Below are 27283 nucleotides of genomic sequence, written 5' to 3' on the forward strand. Positions count from 1 at the left end.
GAGGGAATGAATATGTCATTGTATTAAATATATTCTCAGTGCATTGCTGATACAAGTGACCTGGTGTAACAGTTGCTAAGTGTGTTTGTATACTAACTTTGAGAAAGGCAGTGAGTGTGAGAAGTTGCTTATATAAGACATCTAGGATATGATAAAAAATTTATCAACTGTACAAATCTTTCCTTTCTAGAAAATACCCTTAAATGAATTTGCATTTTTGTTGTAGTTTTTAATAATATTGCAAGTACCCCATTCCTCATTAGAAATGAGTGAGAGGCACTCCAATTTGTCTTCAGCAGAGCTGGAAGAAGTGTGTGTATTTATATAGACTTTTACCAAGCTCCTTACATCCCCTGGGGACTCCCCTTGGTCTGAGTTGGAACTTTATACTTATAAAAGTTATATATAGTTCCAACTTTATAAGTTGGAACTTTATACCCAGCAGCCCCTTCCTCACCCATCTGCTGCGGGGGGGTGGAAGGGGGGTGGTCACTGACTTCAGACTAAACAGAATTCCCACAGATGAGCAAACTCACCTGGGCTTCATGACTTCTGTCTTGTCCCTCTAGAAATGTACTATTCATTCTCCCTCGATCAATGTAATCTTTTTTTTCTTCTTATCCTTCAGCACTTTTCAGGAAAATCGCCAACTGAATTTGTTGAATTTCAGCCAAGTGATCTATGAAACTCTACTCCTGACGCTCCTTGCTTTATCTTTCCATAGGATTGCAGAGTATCCACTATGTTTGTAGAGCTTTATAGCCCCAAAATACAGTTTCGGACTGACATTGAAACGTAGGCTTTCCACCTAGCAGTTTGGGCGATCACCTTTTGCTTCCTATTGGGAAAAGAAAATGTCCCACTGAAATCTCCAGGAGTTATGCCCTTCATTATAATTGCAATTCAGATTGCTGCCCCTTAGTCATATAACAGTATGCGCTGGAAAAAACTGATAGCTGCTCTGGAAAGAGGAAGATGTTTTTGGGTATATGTCATTTTTTGCGAGCTTGCTTAAGTCAAAAAAGTTAGCTTTAGAAATCAGACACATTAGCAATGGGTTTGAATTTGTGTAATAAGCTTAGCAGTATGACTGCTTCTGTTAGGACACAAGTACAAGTAAATATAAGATGAATTCCAGCAACTTGCAAGTAACTTGAAGCATTTACATGATCAAGTGTGCATTTTGGTTTTCTTTTTTTTAATGTCAGAGCTGACAGACTTCGTTTTTGTTTTATCATTTTCTTTGAAAATATAAATCCATTTCTCTCTCTTGGGATATTTCAGTAATAGTAATGTGCTGTTAAAATAAACAGTATTTGGATTTTTGAAAACAAGAAATGAGTCAGAGTTAAGTACATAGGATAACAATATATCCCATAGCAATATAACATTTGGAGAAACCACAAACAATCTTCAAAAGAAATTCTCGAAGTTAGGTCTTTTTATCAAGCATCAGAGGGATAAGCTTGTTTTATTAGAATCTAACTGAAAGGGATTTTCCAGAGGACACTGGAGATTAAAACCCCCCCACCTGAACTTTCCAACATTTCTACCTGACAAGTAAGGTGCATTTTTAATTTTTTTCTAATCCTGCACATGAAATGGTACTTATCATTAGACTATTTGTGTTACATTAGTCCTGCTGTACTTAAGGGCTTGTCCTGAATGCATTTTGCTTTTGTGGTTTCACAAGCATTGGAAATGCAGCTGATTGTATGTAGGCCATAGCACTAGTAGAGAACATTTTTCCCTTTTTATAATTTTGCAAACATGTTTCCATGGATTGAATTCTATAAGATAATAAAGTTTTGAACTTTTCTTAGGATGTGTTGTCCCACGTAATTTCTCATTCAGTAAATGTCATTCAGGCTGCAACAGTTATACCACTTGTAAAAGAAAAAAAAAGTATTTTTTTCAAGAGGCATGTTGGCTAGTCTTACATGCCAATATTGAAATTCATGGATACAGAAGTTAATGGTAGGTGCCAACAAAATAATGTTTTATGAGGTGTTAGAAGTGTTTCAGGACTTACTTAAAGACAGAAAAAATTAAATTGCATTTACTTCACTGAAGGTTGACTTCTGGATTCAAAGGACGAGTGAGGTACAACTTGATCAAAAACTAAGATAATTGTCTGACGTGCAGCTCAGTCTTATTTAGGATGTATGTTAATCTTGTTGTAATACAGCAATACCAAGCCTGGGTCAAGAACCTGCAGGTTGCTGCGCAGCCTTGAGAATCCTTCCCCTCCCCACTGCTTTGTGACCAGCATCATTAGGTCATGTCTGCACTGCATTTGTAGACTCTGCAGGATACGAATAATTCCTGTTCGGCTGCGTTGGAAGGTACCTTGCTTGGCTTTTGGGCATTGTAAAGTAATAACAATGCATGGGCTGGTCATGTCAATGTCTACTAATGTTTGCAAATGTAAAATAATTATTTAAGAATTGCTGTGTGTAGCAGTAGAATTTTAAACAGTTTGAATTTCTGAGACATGCAATCATAACATTTTCTGAAATTATTTTTTTTTAGGGGACCAGGAAAAGATTACCAAATGCATTATGTGTGTTGTTTTAGTATTTGTAGGGCTTTTTCGGTTGTCAAAGGCAAAGAGCTTAGAGCTGTAATTTGCTTCCATGTAAAAGCTGCTGGTTAGGGTTGTTCTAGTCTAGCACTAGTAGTCTGTTTGGTCAGGTGAAGTTAGCCAGTCTACTGGCCCACCATCTATGGTTATGCAGATTGACTAAATACAGCCTCCAGGCTTCATGTGAACAGTGGTTCTTTGACTTGATAAATTTGTCATGCTGATGACAAATGTATTTTTATAGTGTCTGTACTGGTATACTGCTAGAAATAACTGAGCTGAGAGGCGATTTAAAATACTGCCTGCCTTTTGTGTATATCAGCAGGTTTTTGAAACTTTGAAAAACGGCTTTTAATTATAGTTGTAGTAGCACCCTGTGAAGGAACAGATAGGTTTTTAGTAATGGTAATTATTTTCAGTGAGTGTTTGTAGCTCTTGAAACAGACCGAAACAACAATCCTTGCTCTCTGCTTCATACCATGTGAAAAGGAAAACATTGCTGAAGTATTGGGGGATGTAATATGGGACAGAACTATCATGTACATAATAGACAGGCGTTCTTAAACACTATTTGGTGTTAAACGTTCTGTGCTGTGTTTAATGAAAGTACATAAAATTAAGTTGTATTGATTATTTTTTTTTTAGCACAGGTTTGCAGAATGGTGGTTTTAAAATACGCAATATAATATTATTTTTCTGGTAATTTTAACAAATTTACCACAGACTAATTTGAGTGGTAATCATGACCAGAAATCAAAATAGCAGCCCTTGATTTTCTTCCAGGTTCATGAAAGGAAGTTGCGTTTGGGATATTTGGGACACGCGCTGTAAAAATCTTAGAAAAATGTAATGTTTGAACTTCATTTCTTGGTCAACTACAATTATTTACTGTAGCAGTTTCAATTAATCAAGTAATTAAATTTCATGTATCTTGTTCCCTGGTTTCCTTGATAATTCTTTAGAAAACAAATACTAAAAGATGGTTACAGTGCCTGATATTTCTAAGGGTGGATTAATTTCTATAGTCCTCCGCACAAAAAGCAAAACCAAACAGATGTCTGAGTACTTCCTCGTGCTACCCTTGAAGCAAGTTGGCTTTGTGTTCTGGAGAGTGATGATAAATGAAAGTTTGCACGTTTGCACTGGGCATCCTTCAGTTTGCGGCAAGTCCTGTATTTCTGCTGGCCTCAGTTTCTATAAATTGGTGATACAAATCTTTTTTATTGCTTGGAGACCATCATACAAAATGAAGTCTTCTGCTCCAGTTCTGCTATGCCAGTAGTGATTATTTTAATGGCAGTCATTTCTGAGTATCCTTTTAATCAAACCGTAGTGCTTTATTTGGGTGGTGAATTCAAGATCATGTTTGAAAATCGCACCAAAGGACATGCTCCTTACTTGCTAGGCATATCTGTTAGACACCTTTTGTGCTTAACTCTGGAGAAGGCCCTGGTACAAATCGTTCAGCTGGCAGAGGGAGCTAGTTTCTCCTGGTTTTGTAAGGGGGGTTGTGGGGGCAGTTGTGGTATTTGTTCCACAGATGAAGACAGTTAATAAGTAAGAGTATTCTGTTTAAAAAGAAAAGACAAGACTTCACAGTTTTAGCAGGGATACCCTCATGCATAGGGGTGCATTCAGAGTTAGTGTTAATACGAAAAAGTTTTATTTAGCTGACCCCTGCAAGTCCTTCTGATACGACAATCTACCACACTAGTGTGTGTGGAGGGGTTGTTGGAGGCTGTGCAGCATAAATTTCTGGATAAGCACACTTTGAAAGTAGCCTTGTGTATTGGACTTGGGCTTTATTTGTGCAGGTTTTATTCTGATGTGCTTAATGCAAGAATTGAGAAGGATTCTTGTCTTTACAGACCCGTTGTAGCGAATGAGTAGCATGGAATATGTGTGCTTCTAGTAGTGGCTGAATAATCTGATACCACCCCAGTGCATATAAGTAGTACATAGAAGTATACAATCTCAAATATAAGAGGTTAGATGATGAGTGAAATCTTTGGAGGACTGGAAAATGCACTGCACTTTAAACCTTTCTGAAGTGTAACCTGTTAGCAGTATGAAGTATTGACAATGATATTGGGAAAATGATGTTTTTGATGAACTACTTTTAGAAACTAAATTCATAACACTTCTCTGTGCTTTGTATCAATGTAAAGAAGGATGTAGAAATTTCTTCACCATAGCAAAAGGAAACTGTGGTGGTCAGTAGCTACATATTGGAGGCAAATTTGCCATCTGGAAAGTTTTCCTAGTGTTTGCGACTTACATTCAGCTAGTGAACAATGTTATCTTCCGTGAGGTAGGGGTAGCTTAGGGATTCTTTTATCCATGCTGTCTTACGCTTATCCTGTCCTCTCAGGTCTACCCATTCACCACTTCTTTATCCATACCTTCATATACGTGCTGTGATGTCCATTCCAAGTGGTACAACTGGAACAACTTGTGCATGTTTTGTTTGTTTTTTTTTAATGGTGACTGTCAAGCAGCAATAAAGCTAAAAGATGCAAATAATATTTGCAAGACCTGAGAACTTCTTGTCTTCCTGGCAAAAGAAATAGACAGTTGAATATTACAGTGTTTCCAAATTGTGTGTATTTTGTCACACAAATTTTACACAAACTATTGCATCTACAAAGTTAAGCCTTCAGATAAATGCCAACTTCGCGTTTGAAACTGAGGATCTGTGAGCACTGATCTTTCTTCCAGTAGCAGAGGTAGGTATTTCAGGATGATTAGCTTTTGATTGTGATATATCCTTTCCTTGTTTTGGGGGGAGTGTAGTTGGCTGAATTGCTGTCTAGGTTCACTCTCAGCAGACTGGAAATAAAGCTGCTGCTGAATCAAGTACCTTCCCAAGAACCGCTTTGAAAGATGAGGCCAGATCTATAGATTACCTTCTTTGCTACACCCTGTGCTCTAAGGCATTGTGGAGACAATAATGAATGTCTCTGTTTTGCGTCACATAACTGCATGTTATTCTCTCTGAAGAATAATCATCATTTTAAGGAGTGAGACTGAAACCTGGGGAAACAGCAGTCTACCCTACCCTCTGCCACAGACTCTACTTTATATTCTAAGTAGTTGGTTTAGACCAAGACTTTTTTAGAGGTGGCCAAGAACAGCTACAGTTAATGGAACTTGTTAATGGAACTTGTGAAACTATAGGATAATCAGTTTCCCAGTACCTTGGAGTCGGTAGCCTTTCCTAAAAGCAGAAGGAATTTTTGAGTACTCTGCATTTTTTTCTCCTTTTGCCTTCCTCTACCATAATGAAAAAAATTGTTAGATTAGTATCTTTATCTTCTTAAATTTTTAATTTGTCATTTATCATGGAAAATTTAGCCCAGTATTTGGCAGCTGTACTTGGCAAAGAACTGAAAATGTAAGTGTAGTTCTGAACAGTTTTATTCTGGTTCTTGTACTGTGTTACGTAAATGCGTCCTTACATGAGCATGCCTATGAGCCGGAAGCCTCTAGTGCTAGTACGTTACCTGGCTGATGGCAGGACGAGGAGGGAATGTATAGAACATCCTCACTAAGAGAAGCTGCATCTTCAGTAAGTCAGAAAAATAGAAACATGACTTCTTTTTAGGATGTGGAGTTTTGTTTCTCTCTATTCAGAAAAAAAGCCATTCTGTTGTAGTAGCAACACGTTAGTAAGTAGAAACGGACATGTGATCTGCAAAGTGCACAAGTAAACTTTGTGGCTGTCAGGCTAAGACTGTGTGCAAATGCCAATACCTATGCATGTTACATGGCTTTTTGCATGCGAACTTTATATAGGAGGAGTAATATTGGTGAAATTTGCACTCCTGTTCATAAGTAACTTTATTATGTATTGCATCATGAAAATACATCACCTTACCATTACCTGAAATGAGCGGGCTACGAAATACATTGCGATAAGTTTTATGATTGTTTCAGTTATTAACCACTACTTGATGAACTAACAATACTAGTAGATTGGGATTGATGCTGTTGGCATGTTAAATTTAACTGTGAAATCTTTAAAATAGCTGAATGGCTTAGAAGGTAAAACAAAGTAGTGGCTGAAGTGTTTGATGTCTTGGCTTGGATCCAGCTTGATGTCCTAAATGAATGCATCACGAAACCACAACAGATCAACCCAGATTTACATGAGTGATGTATAAGAGCCCTGAAGCTAAGCCAACATAGTGATTGAATTAGCTCCTGCATTTAGAGAGGCTTCTCCCTCCAGGTCAGACTTCTAAGCAGTGATGGGCTTGTGTGGGGAACTAGCATTTATAGATTGAAGTATGTCTACGTTGTGGAGGAAAAGAAATCTTAGAGCTTCAGAACTTTTATCTTTGACAAGTGTGACTGATTTTCTTTTAGGGGGGGAAAGAAGGGGGAAGCACTATGAACAATAATGGGAAAACTGGAAGAATTTCCATTAGTGGTGCTTTGGTCAAGGACCTGCCAATCTTCCCAGAAATATCTGTTCAAAATCTGAAACATTTTGTTGCTGCGGGGCTGATACGTACCTTATGTATTGCCCACCCTCATACAATACCTGGCTTGTTCTTTTAGTAAATAATAACTGTACTGTAGTGTGATGCTCACAGGTAGGACAACTTTGCAGACATTTGTGTGTGAAGGTGCAAAAGTACAGCATTTGTGATCTTTAACTACATTATTTTTAAAATATTTTCTCATTTTATTAAACTGATATTATATGTAAATGAATGTCACATTAAAGACAAGACGTAGTGGATGAAGAGAAGCATTACTCCTTCTGAGTAATCATTATGTGTTTAATAGAGTTTTGTTTTTCCATGATGCAGGAAAATAGTTATTAAAAAAATAATACAGTAATGTGAAGAGTGTCTTATTCTAGGGATTTGTGTCATGACAAAGAAGTTACAAAGAGATACTGGAGACCTTTTAAAAATATGTTCTACAACTTACGTTTTTAACTGGTACCCTCACATAAGATATTGATAAGTTCCAGCAACTATTTCATTAATGTTAGTATTGTTTGCAGTTCTTATGTACGCTTCGATATTTCAGTAACCTGATATCTCCATTTTTGTTTCTCAGCATGATGTATCACAGACTTTGCTCAAAGCAACTCTGGACAGTGTGGTTGAAGAGTGTGTCAGCTTTGTAGGAGTTGATATTAACATCTGCTCAGAAATACTATTAAGGTGAGTCAAACATTTTCCTATTCCAGTAATTACATGGCTCTGGATCACAGAGTCTCTGTTTAGTCTGCCATCTGACTCAAGCTCAGCTGGAGCAAATGGCTGTTGTGTTAAACTTGCAATTACATGAAAATGACACATTAAGACAGTATTTCACTGGATCACTAAGAGTCGGTTTTTAAGGGTTAGTGTGATTCTCCAGGGTAAAACTATTCTTCAGAGAAAAAGAGATATTTAAAAAATTTCTAAAATTGCAGTGCTAGTTCAAAAACTTGATATAATTAATTTTTATTTTTACTCTGAGAAAGGGATTTTCAAATGTACTTTCTGTCTCTTAGAAGATATTTTTATAGGTACTCCTAAGTGGAACAGGTTGTAAAAGTTAGGTGAGGAAAGGAGAAAAAGAAAGATTTAAGGGGAAACTGCTGAAAAATTTATCCCTTTTTACTGATTTTTTTTTTTTTTTTTAAGTAATTATGCCATATTTACTTGGAAAATGTTCTGGGTTTTATTTCTCTTGGTTACAAATTCAAAGCTCGTTCTCTGTCTTGAGTGTGCAGAACTCGGAATCGTTTAGCTGAACAGCCTCTCAGAGGAGCAAAAGTGTTGCTGTCATCCTCTGTAATATGAGGGGAAGAGAAAGAATGTCCATCATCTTGGTAGTGACAATTATATTAGGTGCCAAAGTTATGAAAAACGTATTCTTGCTAGCTCTATGTTTAATTTTTTAACCCCTGATAGCTATTCTTGAAAACATCATTCCATATTTGGAAGAGGCTTTCCATTCTTTTCAGTTTTCCACTTTCTTTTCCATATTCTGTTTCTGTGTATCCAATCCTTACCCTGAGTCCTGATTTACCTTCTGTCTTATCTTCTTCCAGATTTAGGTCAGCTATTAGTGAGAAAGAAAGCAGTACCTATCAGTATCTAAATGAAGCTGATCAGCTTTTATTCCACTAATAAAACCCTACCTGAGCAAGTGCAGTGGGTGAGCACTGTCAGCCTTCTGCAGGGTACAGCTATATTGTACAATTCAGCAGAGGGCACTAGGCTGAGATGCTGCTGTGTCTTCACAAAATTGTGAGCATGGAGTAACACTGTCCAGTCATGGTTACATGTGGTAACCATGTTGGCTAAGTGGCTAAGTACTTTGGTCTAACTAACCTGGCTTATGATGCTCGTATGCATTTTTGGAATCAAGTCCTGGATCTAACTTGATCCCTTGCAGTTCATTTCTGTTGTTCTGTGTAGATGTGGTCTAAGCTTCCTTCAGATATACAGTGTATGAAATTGTCACCCTAGCTAGAATATACAATGAGCAGGGCTTTCTGATGCATCAAATACACTTCTTGACACATATTACACGTGGAAGGGGTGACAATGCTACAGTACTTGCATTAGTGCTGAGTCTTGTACTTGAAGGACTTGAGATCATCAGTGGAAAATTCTGTGAACTCTGTGTCATATTCCTTTGCTAGTGTTAATAGCTGGATTTCATAATGTTTCTAAGAAGTCTTTGGAAAAAATTCCATTCCTAATGATTAATATTTTGTCTATGGTTAAAGGTGTGCCTCTTCAATTTAATTCTATGGTTTCACCAACGATGGATTATTTTTTTTGACTTCTGCTTGAGGATGAGAATAATGGAAGGAGGTTTTTTTGACACACACCCCCCTCCCCCCCCACCCCAATTTTTGACTATTCTTGCCAGGTTTGCTGGTGGTGTTTTTCTAGAATCAACCCATGCCATTCTACAAACAGGTTTCTGCTGCCACTGGCTTAAAGCAATGCCATCTGATACATAGAGCCAGATGGGTGACATTTCTTTCTCTAGTGCCAGGAGTAACTGCCCACCACAGCTCTTTTCCCTCTTTCGATGATTAACATACTCCATACACAGAAAGTTGTACTCACATGTTCGTACAGAAAATGTGTGGCAAACCCAGTGCTTCCTGAAGGAACTTGGCTTACTGCAGTTGCACTTCACAGGTAAGTTCTCTGCCAGATCTGAGCTGCCCTCAGAACAACTCATGCAGCCTGTTCCCAGCTGCTCTTTTATCTCAAGAGCAGCTGAGAGAAAAGGAACAAGCTGTGTGGATCTGTTAAATTGTGTGAGGAAGGCAAGCTGCTCCCAGCCACTCTCTGGATAGCAGACGTCAGCCCTTCATGTTGGGGCAAGGTGTTGCGGTACCACTGGAAGAGAATAGCTGAGAGGGGGCTGTTCTCACAGGAACAATTTATCTGTCCTGAACCCTCCTCCCACGTTGTTTCCTGAAGAGGGCAGCTGGGGGCAGGCCATAAGACATGACAAATTGAATTGGCATTACAGAAATAGCCAGCAGATCATAAATTACATGTCCCCGGCTTACTGGTTAGGTATGTGCAGAACCGTATTGCTGTACCAAGTTTTGCTGACTTGAGTGGATTCCTTCCACAGAACTAAGGGAAGGGATCCTTTTTCAGATGATGCCTTTGGTGTGGGAGTCTATTTGCAAATTTCTTAGCTGTTTTTAAGTTTTGTAAACCGGATTTTCTACAGCAATGTGCATCCTGGTAATGGATAGGACTTGTATTAATGACTGTTCAATGGTAATAAATGTGTTCTGTAAACTTTTATCTTAGACACATTGCCGGACTGAATGCTAACAGGGCTAAAAATATAATTGAATGGCGAGAGAAGAATGGACCATTTATAAACAGAGAACAGCTCAAGGAAGTTAAAGGTCTGGGTCCCAAATCCTTCCAACAGTGTGCTGGATTCATCCGATTCAATCAAGAATACATAAAGACCTTCTGCAGGTAATAGAAATGTTGGCTATCGTGACCAAATTATCCAAAATATTATGAGAATACTTTTTCCCTTTCTGTTTTGTACTCAGGTTTGAGATTTGAGTAATCCTAGGCCTTTTCCCTATGAAAGATGGTATCTTAACAAATAAACTTCTTGAAGTCAGTAATTGAACATAGGTCTTCCATTGAATAATCATGGTTTATTAGCCTAGTACTGTAAGTCAGAGCTTTGGTAAGCATGTAAGTTTAATTACAAATTCTGACATTGAAGAAAATTGGCATGTGGCAGTGTCGTGATCTGAGATAATAAAACCTTACAGTTTTGTTTCAGGCATATTTTAGAGATTTGTAAATTCATTTTAATGTAATAAAGATTACTCTGCAGAACATAATGGTAGAAAACCAAAATGGACTTTTAGAGAGTAGCAATTCCATTACCTGGAGACAGTTGAATAAGCTGCCTGGACCAAGCTCTGTCTGTGTTATACTCCTGTGCCTAGCAAGCGTCATGTGACTGCTTGTATCTCAAATGTTGTAAGCCCTTTCCCAACTCCAGTTTGTCAACAGTGGGTCATCCTTTTCTTTGGTCTCATTCCCTGTATCTGTATTGCTCTTGCAACCATTCATTTTGCCTCTCCTCTTCACCTGAAATCCTTTGTCTCCAGAACTGAAAGTGCCCTTTCTACAGCAACATCTCTTTTCCTGTCTTTCCCATTTCTCCTTCCAACATAAAGAACTAGGAAAGGGCACAGTGGTAGCACCATCCCCACCCGTCTACCACTGACTTTCCTCAAAAAATATTTTACTGGGAAGCACATGCTATTTTTTAGCCAAACCAATGCTCAGAAGCAATACTGTATTCCCAGTTGCTGCTGGCCAAACAGCATACGCGTAACTTCCAGGCAGGAGGTAGGCACATTAGGACTGGCTTACTGCCTGGGTGGAAGGTATACAGATTGGTTGCCCATCTGGCAGGGAGGCACATGCTGCAGGCCAAATGGTGTGCACTGTAAGCACCAGAAGACCAAAGAAACTGCTTTCAGAGCTGTAGGTGATCGATAGGTCTTACATTGCGCAGATCTGTTGTAGTGAATGCTGCAATGCAACAGAGGAGGAAAAGGCTGACACCATTTTTTTTTTTTCCCCAGAAGTTCACTGTGAAATGTTTAAGAACATGGGTCGTGTTTTTTTTTTTTTTCTCCTTGCTGGAGCATGCTTCTGATGTTAGTCAGATTCCATAAAACTTGAGTACAGTGTATAACTTGAAAAATCTGCTATAGCTTTGGCGTTTGAGGCCAAAATAAAGTTGTAACAGCGTTGCCTCCACAACATTTCTTGTGGGCCCAGGTGACAAAACCGGATGTTTTTGAAATGGACTTTGAGAAGGCTTAATTTTTGTTCTGTCTAATCAAGTTGATGTCTAAAGAGTGCTGTGTGAATTAGTTTTTGTGCTTTGTACTTGGAAGTTAACAAATAGTTAGGGTTTATTTTAAAAATTTATATGGAAAAAGAAAGTTACGTCCGCATTTCTGTGTACAGTCCGTGCATAGGTAAAGCCCGAAGCGTGAGTGCTTTTCCCGATTCTTCAGTGCCTTCTGTTTTGCCCTGCAAAAGCAGGAGCCCCTTGTGATTTGGGAAACAAAAAAAAAACTAAAAAAGACATGAGAAAGAAGCCTTTGCCAGTAGGAGTCATTTGATGCCTTTACTGTATCGTGAGCATTTTTTTCACTTAAGGGAAGCTTTAACAGAAGAAGTGTGCCAGTTGTAAATACGCCACACACACAAAGATAGATCTCTTTCTCTCCTGTATTCTGTAAAGTCCTCTTACCAATGCGGGCAGTCTGTCCATGGATGTCTCAGATTTTGGAGCCTTCTCATTATTCAGGCAATAGAAGAAAATGGAAAAAAATAAAAAGTCCAATCCAAATGCTAACTGAGGCTAACTGACTAAGAGTCAATAATGTATTCACTAAGTTTTACAGAAAGCTTTATTAAGATACTTTTAAAAAAAATGGTTTGTAAATTCTGAAATAGTGGTAGATTTCACCTTTAGCTTTTTTCTTTTCTAAACAAATGTTGGTCTGAGTTCTCTTGAGTTGAAATTTTTCTTACTTTGACCTGGCCCATGTTTCAGCAGAATTCTTCAGAAATGTAAGTATAGAAAGTGAATAAAATTGTTTAAGGAGTTCTGATGTTTAAGCATTCACATACTTTGTTCTGTATATGTTCTGTACATATGCTTGAGGTGAAGTTTGCTTACCTAAAGATGGTATGAAGAAGAAAATTTTTTTATACATTTTTCAAATTTTAAATTGTGTAGACTATTAACTGACAGTTAAGTATGAAAGTTTCCTCATAAGATCTTTATCAAGTAAGTAAATGCAATTGTCCTCATTTTACAGACAGGAGCTGCTCTCCAGATTGCAAATGATACAATAGGTTGTGTAGTGTTTTCTTCATAATCTTGTCATCATGAAGAAATTTTGATGAAGCATAGGATCCTTTCACAATATTTGTTTCTATTGTAAATTAATATATTCATACATTGATATGTTATATTTTTATGCTATAATTGTATTGTTAAGATTCACCCACAAAGACCTTTTAGGGATTTTGTTCGTTCTTTAAAAAAAAAGTACATTATATAGAAGTCTGATTGTGTTTTTCATGTATGAGCACTGGGCTAGGGTCTTGTTCATTAAGAATGACATGTTCATTTTTTATTTCTGACAGTAATAAGAAAACTGAACTTGGAAGTCATGCAATTCTGACTAAAGCAGGTGCACAGGGTAAAAAGAAGAGCAAACCAACATCGTGTGCCTCACAGCAGCCCAATCCTTTGGATCAAACTTGTATTCATCCAGAGTCTTACAACATTGCGATGAGGTAAGCTTTTGAACCATTGACAATGTCAATTTTGAAAATTAAAATACTGATTTTTCTGACGACAGCCTGCTCAGCCTTTTGAGAGAGGAATACTTAAATTAATTTGATGCTTTCTCACCTTTCTTCATGAAAAAGGTATGCTTCAGAAGTTCTTTACAAGTGAAGGGTTTCAATTGGTGTGTTTTGCCTCTTATGTGCATGCAAATTTTTAGTTTTATTCTTTGGTTTTTTAGTTTTCACATTGCGTTTCAGTGAGGAAATCAGTGCATTTTCAAAACTTCACCAGACTTTCCTCCCATGACCCTGTTGTCTTCATATCAACACTTTGTGCCTCACTGAGGCCACTTTTCTCAATTTCCTTTGGTTTGACAATGCTCTTTATGCCATATATCACTTTAAGTTTGGACTTCACAAAATGTGGAGACAAATTATGTTCTCTAGAAATGTCTACAAACAGCTTATTTTTTTTTTCTACCTTGCCCCCCCCCTTGCATATGTTATGTAAAAGATCATAACTAAAACAATTTTATTTGTGCTTAGAAGTAATCTAATTGAAATGCCTTGCAAATTTTTAGTCAGCGGTAGTTTAATACCTCTGTATCACTAAGAACTGCTTTTACGTTATTGCTTATGTTCAGCATGTGCCAAACAAACTTTCTGCTTAGTGAATTTTGACCACCAAAATTTGTTTTTCTGTTCGAGTGTGCACACAACTGCAAGGACATTTGTGAGCATGTGTCATTATTATGAGCCTTTAAAATGAAATTCTGGTATTGCAAGATCTAGTTAAGATGTAGTTATTAAGTTCTAAAATATATGAACACTATGGTGATTTTACTAAATGATCTTTGGCTAAAAGAGGAGAATGGTTTTTTTATAGGTCAGAAAAAAGTAATTAGGAAACCAGTGTGCATCTGGTTAGAGGATACTGCAGCTGGTAAATGCTAGTATAAGATGTGATCTTTTCCATCATCATCCCTGGCTGGGATCGGACTCTGCTTGTCCTCTTGAGAAAACTTTATCTCCTACCATAAGCCAGCATGTTTTGGTTTGGGTATTTTTTTAAGTGATTTGCGATGAACAAGTTCTTTTCTTAAAATGTGGTGGAGCTAATTTCAGCAGTAACTAGATGCTTTAGGTTCTTATCTCTGCTGAGCATATTATTCATGGAGAAACACTGTTGTCCTTCCTGTTTTTAACACAACCATCTTTAAGCCTCAAAGAGATATGCTGAATTTCTGAATTCTGAAGCTTGACTTTCCTATCTAAAATATCTTACAGAACCTTGCATTTTTAGGACACCTTCCCTACTGTCCTTGCTCTGTTGTCTCTCTAGTGGTAATAATAGCATATACAACTTCCTGCGCATAGGTCTGCGTGCTTTCCTTCTCCTAGGCATGCAGCACACTTCTGTTTCCATCCTCTTCCTGCCACAGTTCATTCTTCTTTGTGTCTGATTCTAGGGCCACCGTTCAATTGCCTGCTAGAGTCCAGGCTCCTTGTGCATATAGGTGACTTTGATTTCTCCTTTTCCATGAACATTTCCCTTTTTTTTTCTTAAGCATCAGCATTTGTTGCTGGTTCTCTGCCCGATTCATAACTGAAAAAAAAATTAGGCAAGGCCTCATTCTTAATGATCTTGCATTTGGTAGGTGGCTTATAGGGTGAGGAAGCTTGGTCACCCCTACTGGAGATTGCCCAGAGTGAGTTAATGTTAAAAAAAATATATTTAAAAAAAAAAAAAGGTTATTCATAATTAATGTTGATTTTCAATATCGTATTTCATTCAATGTAAATATGAAGTAGCCAGGATTTGGTTAGTAGTCCACTTAGCTTTCGAGCTAAAATGATTTCACTGATGAAATAATCAGTGAAAGTATTCACAGTGTTACCAGCTTCACTTAAAGGCTCATGTGGAAAGATTGCTTCAGGGAGCAGAGAAACGTAGCCAGTTGATGATGGAATAGTACAGGAGTTTATCTACATACAATACCATCACAAAAAGGTTGGTGAGAAAATCAAGAATTGTGACTTTGTTTCCAGAGCAGCACGGATTACTTCTGTATCTGAAGTGGTGAGTGGGTTTATTACTGCCTAGGGTAGCTCAGATATTCACATACAGTTGAAATTCTGGAGACAATTTTAGTAGGTATCACAAATTGTATAATTGTGATTTGGAATTTGGCTGAGAACCCAGGATTAGCACTATTTAAAAAAAAAAATTAATGAGCACAAGTTTTACATCTCAACTGAAAGCTAGTGGTTTGAGTCACAGGCTTATGCGTGATTCAGAGAGGAGTCTGCCACCTGTTGTACAGCCAACACTGCTTAGAAGGTACCTTGGAGATTCTTAAAATATGCTCAGGGTCAAACTCGTTGGACCTTGAGAGCTGCAAAGCCATTGCAGAAGTATGAAATGACTACAGACGGGTGCTACCTATCATGTCATTTCTCTTTGACTGCCATTGTCTGTTCTCTGTTTCTCATCAAACACTTTGCCTTCCTACACTGAATTTTCAGGTGAAGTATTTAGATCCAAGTGTGTGTTGCAGGTATTGTACTGTACAGGGGGTTTTAGGCAAAAGAATATCAATTGATATCAAAAGAATATCCATTGATATCAAAACAAATATAAAAACACAATAACAGTATTGCTAGTGGAACAGCAGGACTAATAAGCATAGCATTTGTCTTGGTAACTAACTGAATCAGTCTTTTCTGTTTTCTTTGGGCTTTTTCTCTATCGTCGTCTTGCATTTATGAGTATCTGTACATAGTTCAATGTGTAAAAAAAAAAAAAATATCTCCAAGTGCTGTATGTTCAAAAGTATTTTTATTTTTCTTGCAAGCAAAAGACAGTTTCTTCGAAAGCTCATTAAATATGAAGGTGGTAACTTCTGTGGTATAGATTGTATTAACACGCGCTAGCTTGGTATTGCAAAATGGTGTGGGGAAGGGAGAAAATATCTCTAATTTTTTTCATTGCAAGTAGCTGTTTGAAGAAAAGAAAATAGAGCTCTGCAGCAAACTGACAAAAGCCAAGAAGTGTATTAAAAATTGACACTCATGACATAAGGACTAAATATAAACCAGACATCCTTCCCTCAAGCAACTAATGCTATAATTTAGCAATGATTGTATATTTTAAATGACTTCTCAAAAAAAGGGTATGAGCTGTTAAGCTTCTTGGAACTTATGGAAATGGCTTTCCAAACCAATTTGCAGCCTAAATGTCAATTAAGAAAAAAATTTATTCTAGGAATTCAGACTACATGGAGGATTCAGTCCAAAGCTTATTGGGGCCCTGGACAAGTTTTGCTGACTTTTATAGGGAGTGGGTGGATCTGGGCTTCTAATTCCCTTTTGCTGAGCCTATGTTCATGAGAAAGCTTCTGAGAGCCTGAAGATCAAATCATGTTCATGTTGTTGGTTTGAGGTGTCTTACTGAAGTCAACCAACATCTGAAGGACTTCTTAACATGTTGAACTAAACTTGGGTTAAAACCTAATTGATAATTCTTATAATTTAAATTAATGTGCATAGGAAAAATTGAGACTCTTAGAAGTGAATTAGAATCAGTATTTAATACATATATTTTTAAACAAAATACATTTCAAAGGAGTTCTCTTGATGTGCTCCTTTTAAAGTATTTCTTTCTTCTTTTTCTGTGCATACGCAGAACTTTGTCAGGGACTATGTCAAGCTCACAGGTGGATCTGTGCTACCAAAGGGCAGAATTGTTGTCTTGAAGATAGGCAGATTTGATTCAAGGCGTCAAAATACAGTATTGCATACCTCTTACCACAGAAATTAAAATGAATGGAATAGATGCTGCATAAATGAGTCATAAAGGCTTCCTCATGCAATATCTACCACATCTTGTCATGAGAAAGTAGTTTGTGAAAATTTTATTGGATTAAAATTTTTCATGAGAAATTACATTTATTTTTAAACAAAATAAGCTGGTGATTTTTATCCAACACTGCTATCCAAAGTACCCAAAAGCAGCAGTCCACATTACAGATTTATGACATAGAAAATTGTCAGGTTTTAAAACAATGTTTTTGAGGGATAGAAGTTCACCAAAATTTGAAACCACTAATTTTCCTTTTTCTGAACTATTTTGTAGCTTGAAAGGCCAAGCCATTAAAAAAAAAAAAATGGTTAAAAGAATTGCTCCCAAGTGTTGACTTCGGTTGCCAAGCTTTAGGCTGGAGCCCAGTTTTATGGCTGAATTAGAAACCCCTGAAAAAAGGGGTTTTATAATGGAAACACTGATGTAATCTTTACTACAGTGGCACAAATGGCGCTGGTATGATTGATTTATGGTATTTAAACATCTTAACTTAAAATCTGTACAATTGTAAAATGTAAATAAATTGTAAATGTAAAATGTAAAAAAATTGTAAAAAAATCTGTAAAATAATTGGAAAACATCCTACTGGTGATTTAACACAATGCAGATGACCAAAACATTTTTGTTCATGGTTTTCACACTGTCAAAGCTTGCCTTTGTCGTGTGCAGTGATCAAGCTTATGAACACCTCTAAATATATGAACCAGAATTTCCTAAAAGCTAAATAAAATAAAAAAAACTTTGTAGGCAGTATATTTTCCTGCAAAGCAGAGCTGTGTTTTAAGTTTGAAAAATCTATATGTGAAAACCAGTTTATAGTGGCAGAATCTTCTACATACAATTAATACAACATGTAGAGCGTATCCAGTTTCTTAGTACATATTGTAAAAGAACTGGTAGGAAAACTGAGGAAACATTTGGGAAGTCCCAAAACATTACAACCAGGTTATGCTTATAAACCAAAATGCTGGAAAGACAATGCAATGTTTTTTCTTTGTTGTATCATTCTGCTGGGTGCCATTGGTTTCATATGACTGAATCTTAACATGTACTGATTTTTTTATTTAAATCTCATTAAAAAGCTCTTTGCTAAAGGTTGGCAACTCAGAATGTGTATTTGATGCTCACAGACTGCAGCATCTGGCAGACAGGTTGTATTTCAGTCTGACTTAGAAATATTTTACCAGTATTTATAAAAGATCTAAAGTTGTGATTTAGCGTTAACGCAAATCGTCCTTAGCTAATTACCCAGGTTTAGGACCTTGCCTGGTAAAGTACTGCTCACTGTGGTTGGTTAGGCCTTAGGAGACGTTTTTGATGTACTGAGCAGAGCGACTTGCAGTGAAGACTCTTGTCTCACCTTTTGCTGTGTATTGATAATGCTGCATGATATCCCCAGAAAGACTCCAAAATCTCAAGAGAATTCACAAAGCACTCATTCATGTGCTTATTCTTTACCAAAGACATTTGGATCTGATGGTCATTTCAGCAAAGTATTTATGTTGATAACATTTTATATTCCATTGTAGATGAATTGATAATTTTTCAAATATCTCTGGTGTTTCTGCTACTCTTAACATGGGTGGAGGTAGCAAGCTGATCCGTAGCATCTCAGTTGTTATGCTGAAAAGCTGCACTCGCTAGCTTTGAAAGTAAGTACTGACATGTAAGAAAATGCAGAAGGAAAGCCGTTGATCATATCATAGAATCTTTGGGTTGGAAGGAACCTTTAAAGGTCATCTAGTCCAACCTCCCTGCAGTGAGCAGGGACATCTTCAATTAGATCAGGTTGCTCAGAGCCAGATTGCTCCCCTGATTAGGGAGAGACCACCAAAAGAAAGAGGTCTTCCTCTCCTGCCCTTTATGCAACTGTACATTTGTCCTTAGATGGCATTTCCAGCACTCTGCCAGGCTGGCTTCATTCTGTCCAGGTCCCCTAGTTGTCACTGAGCAACTGAGGCAATGCTTAAGGGGAATAGAAATCAGGGAGGGAATATTACTTGGTATGGTGTTTAAACAATTAATAGAAAATGTTGTATTCTGTTTAATACATTGTACATGTGAATATTTTACAGAGGATAACAGTTTTTACTGTGGTAGGGTGCCTTTCCTTAAATTCACTACAAAGTCATCAGAAACATCGTTTGTCCACTTTGATAAGACTGTACTTGTGTGTACGTGTGTGTGTGTGTATTCAAGCTATTTAATGTGTAAAGCAATGCTTTTTAGTTAAGTCTTTAGTTTCTTTTTGAAAAGAGTAAAAAAGTTAAGCTTGGTAAATTAATGAATCCTTAGAACTATTTCTAATAGGAAGTGGCTAACACTAATTAAGGAGAACACTTGCAGAATTAGGACCATTAAGCGCAATAAGTAATAGTCATATTCATCACTTCAGAAGGCCACTTCATTTTCTGCTCTATTAACTTCGCTGAATTTTTGGAGGGCATGTTTTTGAAAGTTATCTTGTCAATAAATAGAAGAGCAGAAAAAGCTTTCACTGCTAATTGCCGTCTGATGATGACATTTAAAAACTTTCAAGTGATGTAAAACATACAATTAACAAGAATAATTAGAAGAACTTGGAAATAACTAAAGAATTATTCTTTAGTTACACTATAACTACTAGACCCATAAATCAAGTGGTATTTTTTCATTTTTTGAAATTTTTGAAACTTAAATAAGTTCCTACTGGATGTACTAAAAAAAAAAAAAGGCAACTTTTTAATGTTATTATCTCCTTTAACTGTAGTATTAATTCTTTGTGGATAACTAATCATATTTCACTGTTTTGTATCTCAGGTTACGCTTCAGCTATGTGATTATAGGTAGTCATGAAAACTGCTAACAGCAGCATGCCTGAAAGTATGGTAGTAGCAAAGGGGCTATGCTGCAACGTAACCATGTCTGAATTGCTTTTCTCATTCAGAAACTTGTTGTTTCTTAGTTTATGACATTTCAAATGTATACATCTGAGTGCTCTCTGGTCTTCTGCATGCAGCCAGGTAATCTGGAATATTAATAATTTGTGCATTTGAGGACAAACAAATTCGTTAAATATCCTTATCTGGTTAAACCACATAACTAGTTTGAAATATATTTGAAACTTTAACTTTCTTCATCCAGCAACTAATTACAGAGAGTAATGCACAAATATAATTTGATATATAATTTGCATCAGTAGTTGAAAATTGAGGATCCTTATCACTAGTGAGAAAAGAACAGTCAACATCTGCATTATACAAATACTGCTTTTGCGTTAGAAATGTTACTAAAACATAAATGTCTGCATAATTAAAGTTTGCCACTGTCATGAGTGTATATTTTACCTGACAAAGCACATGCTAATGCAGAGTTGTTTTGTTTTCAGAGTGATTATGTTGCATTACCATTAATTCATGTGTGCACTGTGACAAGATGTAATGGCATATCATGTTGCTTTACTGTAATGAATCCAGTACTCCCAGCTCTTAAGTCATATTGCTGGAAATGATTACATAAAACAGAAATGACTGACTAAAACCCTTGCAAATCTTTAGAACTCCTGCACATTATAAGAAGTTTTTTGGGAGGTTTAAAGGAACTTCTTAAAAATTTACTGACCGCTTCCCTTTTTACTCTTTTCTGACTGTTTTTTACATTCCACTAAAATTTGCAAAATTGCAAATTTTAAGCATTGCAAGGGCTGTGCTGTAATTTTGTGCAGATGGGTATGTTAAGTGAACATGATGTGCTTATTTGTTACATTTATGCTACTTTTCTTTCTTTATCTGGGTAAGATGGATGAAATTATGTATTAAATAAAAACATCAGTGATTTAGCCATGACCATTCTCTGCAGGTCCTGTAAGATTGCAAAGATTGCTTTTAAAACTAAGGTGGTTGCAGAGGTTTCTGAGTATCCTCTAAATCGCAAAACCATAAACCTCAAAGTCTCTAAACCAACTAAATCTCTCTCTGTGCTGAAAGACTCTCCTAAGATTCTGGCAGCTTTTATCTGAGTTGGTGTGCCTTGAACAGAAAGTTCACCATTCATTCAGACGCTCAACACTGAGGAAGTAAGGATAGTATATCTTACAAGAATTACCTCACTTCAGAAAAAAAGTCTCATCTTTCCCATTTTCATTTCTTTTAACTTTTCTTTAGGTTTTATCCTTCTGGTGGATAAACATTGAACTACTGCAACGTGTTATTTAGTTGACATATGTAACCAGGAAAATACTTGAAGGGCTTTCATTTTTGCACAGAACGTTCATGTTCCTATGTTGTGCAGCTGGAACTGTCATTTACAAATTGGATGAGATATTTCAAAAATTGTAGTGAGATAGTTTAACATTACAAAGATCAAAATATGTAAATTAAGGGAAACCTTTTTTCCCCCCTGTAGCCACATCCCAGTCTTATTACTGACTATATCCTTTTTTCTGACCTTGAAATAGGTCTCGAATGAAGTTCTTGGGTTGCTGTTTTAATAAGGAAACATTTAACTTTTTAAAATGACATTTAAAAATAGAAATTACCAATATAATGTGCCACTGTTCATCCAGGTTTGTGCTTTATATTGATTTTTTTTAATTTTAAGTGCCCTCAGGCTACGTTCATTTGAGTGAACATCATACATTAAAACTAGATTCAACAGCATTTTTAAAAACTATATCAGTGATCACTAAGGAATTGCTTCTGTTTGGAAATATTTTAATACATAAGTTTTACCAAAACCTAGCCTAAAAAGGTAAAAATTTCCAAAATAAAAATACATTTTTTCTTTTGTGTGTAGGTGCAGGGTGGGCCTTGTTACAGTGCTCTGTTCTGCCTATAAGAAGTGTCGTAATTCTGAAATATTCTTAACCAAATGCCTGACTCTTAGAACATTAACAATTCTGCTGAGGTTAGTGGGACTTATCATGTACTTAGATTTGGGCACGTGTTTAAGCATCGTCTTCAGGTGGAGCCAAAATTATATTCTGAACAGTAGCCATGTTACTAAGTTACTTAAACAACTGTAAGTGATAACGTAGGGCCCAAACCTACCACCCTTGTCTAGATGAGGAATCCTTTTTAATATCAGATAAATACTTTCATTGGGATTTCCGGAGGGTGGGGGAGGCAGAGGAAGGGGAGCAAAATAACTTTCATGGGTAGTAATTGAGGGCTCAGGCACCTGGGTTGTGTCCTGTTTCGGGCTGGGTTTCTTTCCAGCAGCCCGCACGTAGCACCGTGCATTCTGGTTGCATTATCCACACAGTCAACTGTTTTGTATATAACGGGCTTTTTTTTTTTTTCCCAATACATCGGTGGCTGTTCCATGTGGTTGCACTTACTAGCAGCGAAACTCACCCTGTTATCGATTTACAAAGTCAGTGTGCTTCTGTGAAATCCTAACAGTGAAAAAATGTTACTTGGAGGTACTCGAGCTGGATTTCCATTTGAAGTGAAATAAAGCCCAGTATGTGAATGTCAGCAAACTTGTTTACAGGGGCGGGTGGTAAAGCATACATTATTTAGAAGGTTGAGTCATGAGGCTGGTCAGGTTTGTTGTGTTACATCTGGCACGTCAGTCAAAGCTGGGGCAGCTGCTGCCTGTCACTAGTGCTCTGGTGGGGCATTGTCCATCCATCAATGTTAGCGGCTGGCAGCCCCCAATAATTTTGGGAACAGCACTTCATCTGGACCTACGCACATTGTCAGTATTATCATTGCAATCACTTTTAGTGCTCTTTTGAGACCAACACGAGATGGTTTCATAGAAGGTCTGATTTTTTTCGTGTATACGTTCTTATTAGACAAAATATTTGAGCAGTAGTAGTGTCTTGTTGTTAGTTTACAGATTTTTTTTTTATTTAATATTGTACATTTTGCATCTGTGGTGACACTTACTTTGTTTCCAAGCCACCTCAAACTACTTCAAGAAGTGGTATCAAAGGTTGACATGCAGTCAATCAAAACAAAATTTACTAAATTCTGAGAACAGTATCATCCACTGAATCTTTATTAATTTTTTCTTCATACATTGCCACATGAAACATCTGTATGCATTAAGAAAATTAATATGAAAATTATATCTATTACTCTTAAATGAAAATGTGTTTGAGCTAACAGTACACTTAAATCGTCATGCTTGCATTTGAATTCAGTAAAAAAGTAGAAGTCCTGACAGACAATTTTAATGGATGGCTTCCTCCTGGTGAAATCAGTGGACATTTTGGAGTGAAGATTTGCCCTTGTGCTCAAAAATTAATTTTGTGCTTCACTGAAAGTTGGATATTGGTTTGGTTATGTTCCTTTAATTTATATTTTCTCAAAAAAAAATGTAATTTTGTATTTCAGTGCATGTAACATTATCACTTACCACCTGAAATAATGTTAGTTGGGTTCCTCAGGTTAAAAAAAAAAAAAAAAAAAAAACAACAACAAAACGAAAAAAACCACTGTGTCTCCTGCCAAAAGAAATACTAGCGTCAGGTTTTGACGAAAGCACAGCATGCTTTTTTGGAAAGGGGGAGTGGGAGGATGAATACCAGGGGCTTTTGCTTTCTTACGGAGCTGGAATATCTCCCACCACTCCCAAGTGCAGGGCATGAACCTGCTGGTCAGCACTGCTTTTGTGGCTTGTAGTTTACACCTGTTGTGAAGTAGGATAAGGACAGGAAGGAGGGATCTCTTTTAGGAGTTTGGAAGGAATGTTTACTCAGACTGGAGGACAGGGACAATAATTCTATCTAACTGCTGTGGTGGAGAACATACAAAAAACCATGTGCCTCCCTCCAGCATTAGGGGACATGAATAAGCCTCTTGTACCCTGCTTTACCGTGGTGAGATGCAGAGCAGGGCAGCAGGACAGGTAACTGAAGTGTCTACTGAGAAAAGGACAAACCGCTTTTAGTATGAAGCGGCTCATCTTCTATGAGCCGCATCTCATTTTCATTGGTTTATATCCGTTAAAGACTTGGTTTGCGTTATTTTAAGTCCTTCAGTAAAATAATGACGTTTATTCAGTGACAAGTAAACATTGTCTAAGGCATCACTACTGATAATGAGTAGACTCTGCATGTGAATTTTTGTCACCTATTCTCTGTGCTTCTCAGCATATGTGGCAACATTGCTGAACTAAAAACCTCAGTAAGTGTGCTGTGGGATCAAGACATATTTAAAGTATGTCTTTTCAGCCTTTTTAAATGCCAGTCCAAATTTGTCTGTCTGCAATGTGTGTATGTATGTGACAATAGGGAAGAGTAAGGGTGTTTGTGTTGTTTAACTATTTTGACTTGATAATTTCCTAGTTTCTGAAAAAGTAATTGTTCTTAATCATGAAGTTCATAGACAAAAGTAGTATTTTATGTAAAGTTTTTCTTAAATTTGCTTAAGGATTCTTCATATTAATTTAATATTTTAAAAAGTCATTGTTTTACTAAATTGCTGTTCCTTTTAATTTGAATGAGTGTGACAATAAAAATGACAGTACTATAGAACTCTCACTTGATTCCGGGGACTTTCATGGCAAAAGACATCTTTCAGTCATAATCAGATTCAGTTTTAGCATGAGATGAAATTGTTGGTCTGAGAAATGATTTACATTTTGAATTTTTGCTTCTAGTTTTGTAATCTATTCCAGGAGATACATGTATACAGGTAGACTCTAAGTTTCCATGTGTGTCTGTGATCACTGATGAGTTTAGAGGATATGAACTTGGGAAACTGTTCACTGTTCATATTTTTTAATCAGAAGTTTTGTTCACACATCAATGCAAAAGTAATTAAAACCCCTAAACACAGCAAAGGTTCGGTTCCCACTAAAGGATGTTACAAATCTCTCTCTGTATCTTTGTTTGAACTTCCCAGGTTTTTATCTTTCATTGGAGGAAATGCAAATGACATAGGAAAATCAGATATGCAGCAAAAAGTAAATGCAGTAATTCAAAAGGAAGGACTAGAAGGCACAGCCAAAAGGCTAAATACAACGGTGCACACACTGCAGCTGATCATTGATGGTCTGACTCAGCCTGAAGGCTTTGACATCCGAACAGGTAAACCTTTGTTTTGAAGGTTGTGATCTCAGTTTGATTGTTCTACATACCAGTTTTAAAACAGCACGCTTTCTTCTTCTAAAGTCAGTAGTAGATTTTCATGGATGTGTAACTCCATTTCTTTTCTCAGACAAGGTAAAGGCTATATCATAGTCAGATGTTTCTTTCCAGCTCAGTAGGTAAGGAGTGTGAATCCTGTCTTAAATCATGGCGTTTTCAGCCGTAGGAAGGGGAGTTGTATGGCTGTTAACAAATGAAATAGTTTCAATATGTTGACTCTGTACTGATTAAATCTGTGTTGGCCCCCCATCACAGGGGGAAATGCTGAGACCAAGCTGAAACAGTAGTAATAAAGGTCTGTGGATCAGTAGTGTAGTAGTGTGTAGTTCTGCTCTTTTATTGCACTGGTTCCTGGAAACAAGTGTAATTGGAGCACACGGCTCATGACCTACCTTGGTTAAAACTTTGCAGTAGTGCTGAACAGTTTGAGGCAGAGGGGAAGAAAGATGAGGTATGCAATGAAGTAAAACATCTGGAGATGCTGTTGCTTAATGAAATTTACAACTGGATTCTCTTACAGCAGCAAGAGATAAAGGTAGGCAGCAAAGATGCACACTTGTAATAACAAATCATAATCTGTCCCCTTTTTTGGGTTCATTAGTAGTTTCCTTGCAGTTTTTATAAATATTTCCCACTAGTGATCTTGAAAATGTGTATTTTCTATGTCTCCATTTGTTCTGGTGGTGTCTCATCTAAATCACACTAGAATAGACTTATCTTTTACAACGATGTAAAAGCAAAAGAGAATCTTCAGTGGAAATATTAATATTCTGCTGATCCAGTACATCCAGTGTTACTGTAGACAGACTCTGTGACTGGACTAGGCAGCCTAGTAGCCTTGTATAAGTGTAATTCATTGTCTTCATAACCATGCTAGTGACTGTCAGTGAGGAAATGCATCACATCTAACAGGGCTCAGGCAGATTGAATGGTTTGTACTCTATCCTTGAGTAGGATAACAAGTAAATAAAAACTAAATCTTCAAAATACCTTCCCCCTATCCCTCCCTTCTTCCTGGGCTTAACTGTGGTTTAATTCTCTACCTCTTCTCTACCCAGTGGCACAGGGGGATGGGGCATGGGGGTTGTGGTCAGTTCATTGCATGTTGTCTCTCCCGCTTCTTCCTCCTTAGGGGGAGGACTCCTCACTCTTCTCGTGCTCCAGCATGGGGTCCCTCCCATGGGAGACAGTCCTCCATGAACTTCTCTGATGTGGGTTCTTCCCACAGGCTGCAGTTCTTCATGAACTGCTCCAGCCGGGGTTCCTGCCATGGATACAGTTCTTCAGGAACAGAATGCTCCAGCATGGGTCCCCCACAGGGTCACAAGTCCTGCCGGCAGACCTGCTCCAGGATGAGCTCTTCTCTCCATGGGGCCACAGGTCCCACCAGGAGCCTGCTCCAACATGGGCTTCCCATGGGGTCACAGCCTCCTTCGGGCATCCACCTGCTCCAGCATGGGGTCCTCCATGGGCTGCGCCCCAGGAGCGGCGGGGGGACAGGCCTGCCTCACCATCACCTGGGTCCATCTTGGAGCCGGCCGGCATTGGCTCTGTTGGACATAGGGGAGGCTTCTCACTACATCTACAATGTAGCCTCCCATTACCAAAACCTTGCCATGCAAACCCAGTACAAATCCATAGCCTGGTGAAGTTACAGACTGGTTTTCCAGTGTATTTTAGCTATAAACTTGTTCAGGCTGTATTTTATGTCTCAAAGGCAAATATAGGAAAATGGTTGCAATCCTGGTGATGCTCTCTGTGGAAAATCTTAGTCCTGTTATGTGTTGGAAAAGATAAAACATCAGTAGGAAAAGGCTGAAAGGGAAGTTGTTGAGATGGCTCAGAAGGGCTTTCTGCAGCAGCAGGAAGTGGTAAGCAAGTAACAGGAGAGTTTAGAAGATCTCTTTCCC

At 37.5% G+C, this 27283-nt stretch overlaps 1 protein-coding gene across 1 annotated transcript in view; it reads left to right on the top strand.

The window, feature by feature from the left end:
- Positions 1-27283, top strand: part of SRBD1 (S1 RNA binding domain 1) — a 124134-nt gene that overhangs the window by 95818 nt on the left and 1033 nt on the right. Inside the window, exons 16-19 of the mRNA XM_010297579.1 lie at positions 7658-7764; positions 10384-10560; positions 13285-13437; positions 25129-25313. Coding sequence (XP_010295881.1) covers positions 7658-7764; positions 10384-10560; positions 13285-13437; positions 25129-25313 — 622 coding nt within the window. The remainder of the gene's footprint in view (positions 1-7657; positions 7765-10383; positions 10561-13284; positions 13438-25128; positions 25314-27283) is intronic.

Source organism: Phaethon lepturus, unplaced genomic scaffold, assembly GCF_000687285.1.
Source record: "Phaethon lepturus isolate BGI_N335 unplaced genomic scaffold, ASM68728v1 scaffold1392, whole genome shotgun sequence".
Lineage (NCBI taxonomy): Eukaryota > Metazoa > Chordata > Aves > Phaethontiformes > Phaethontidae > Phaethon > Phaethon lepturus.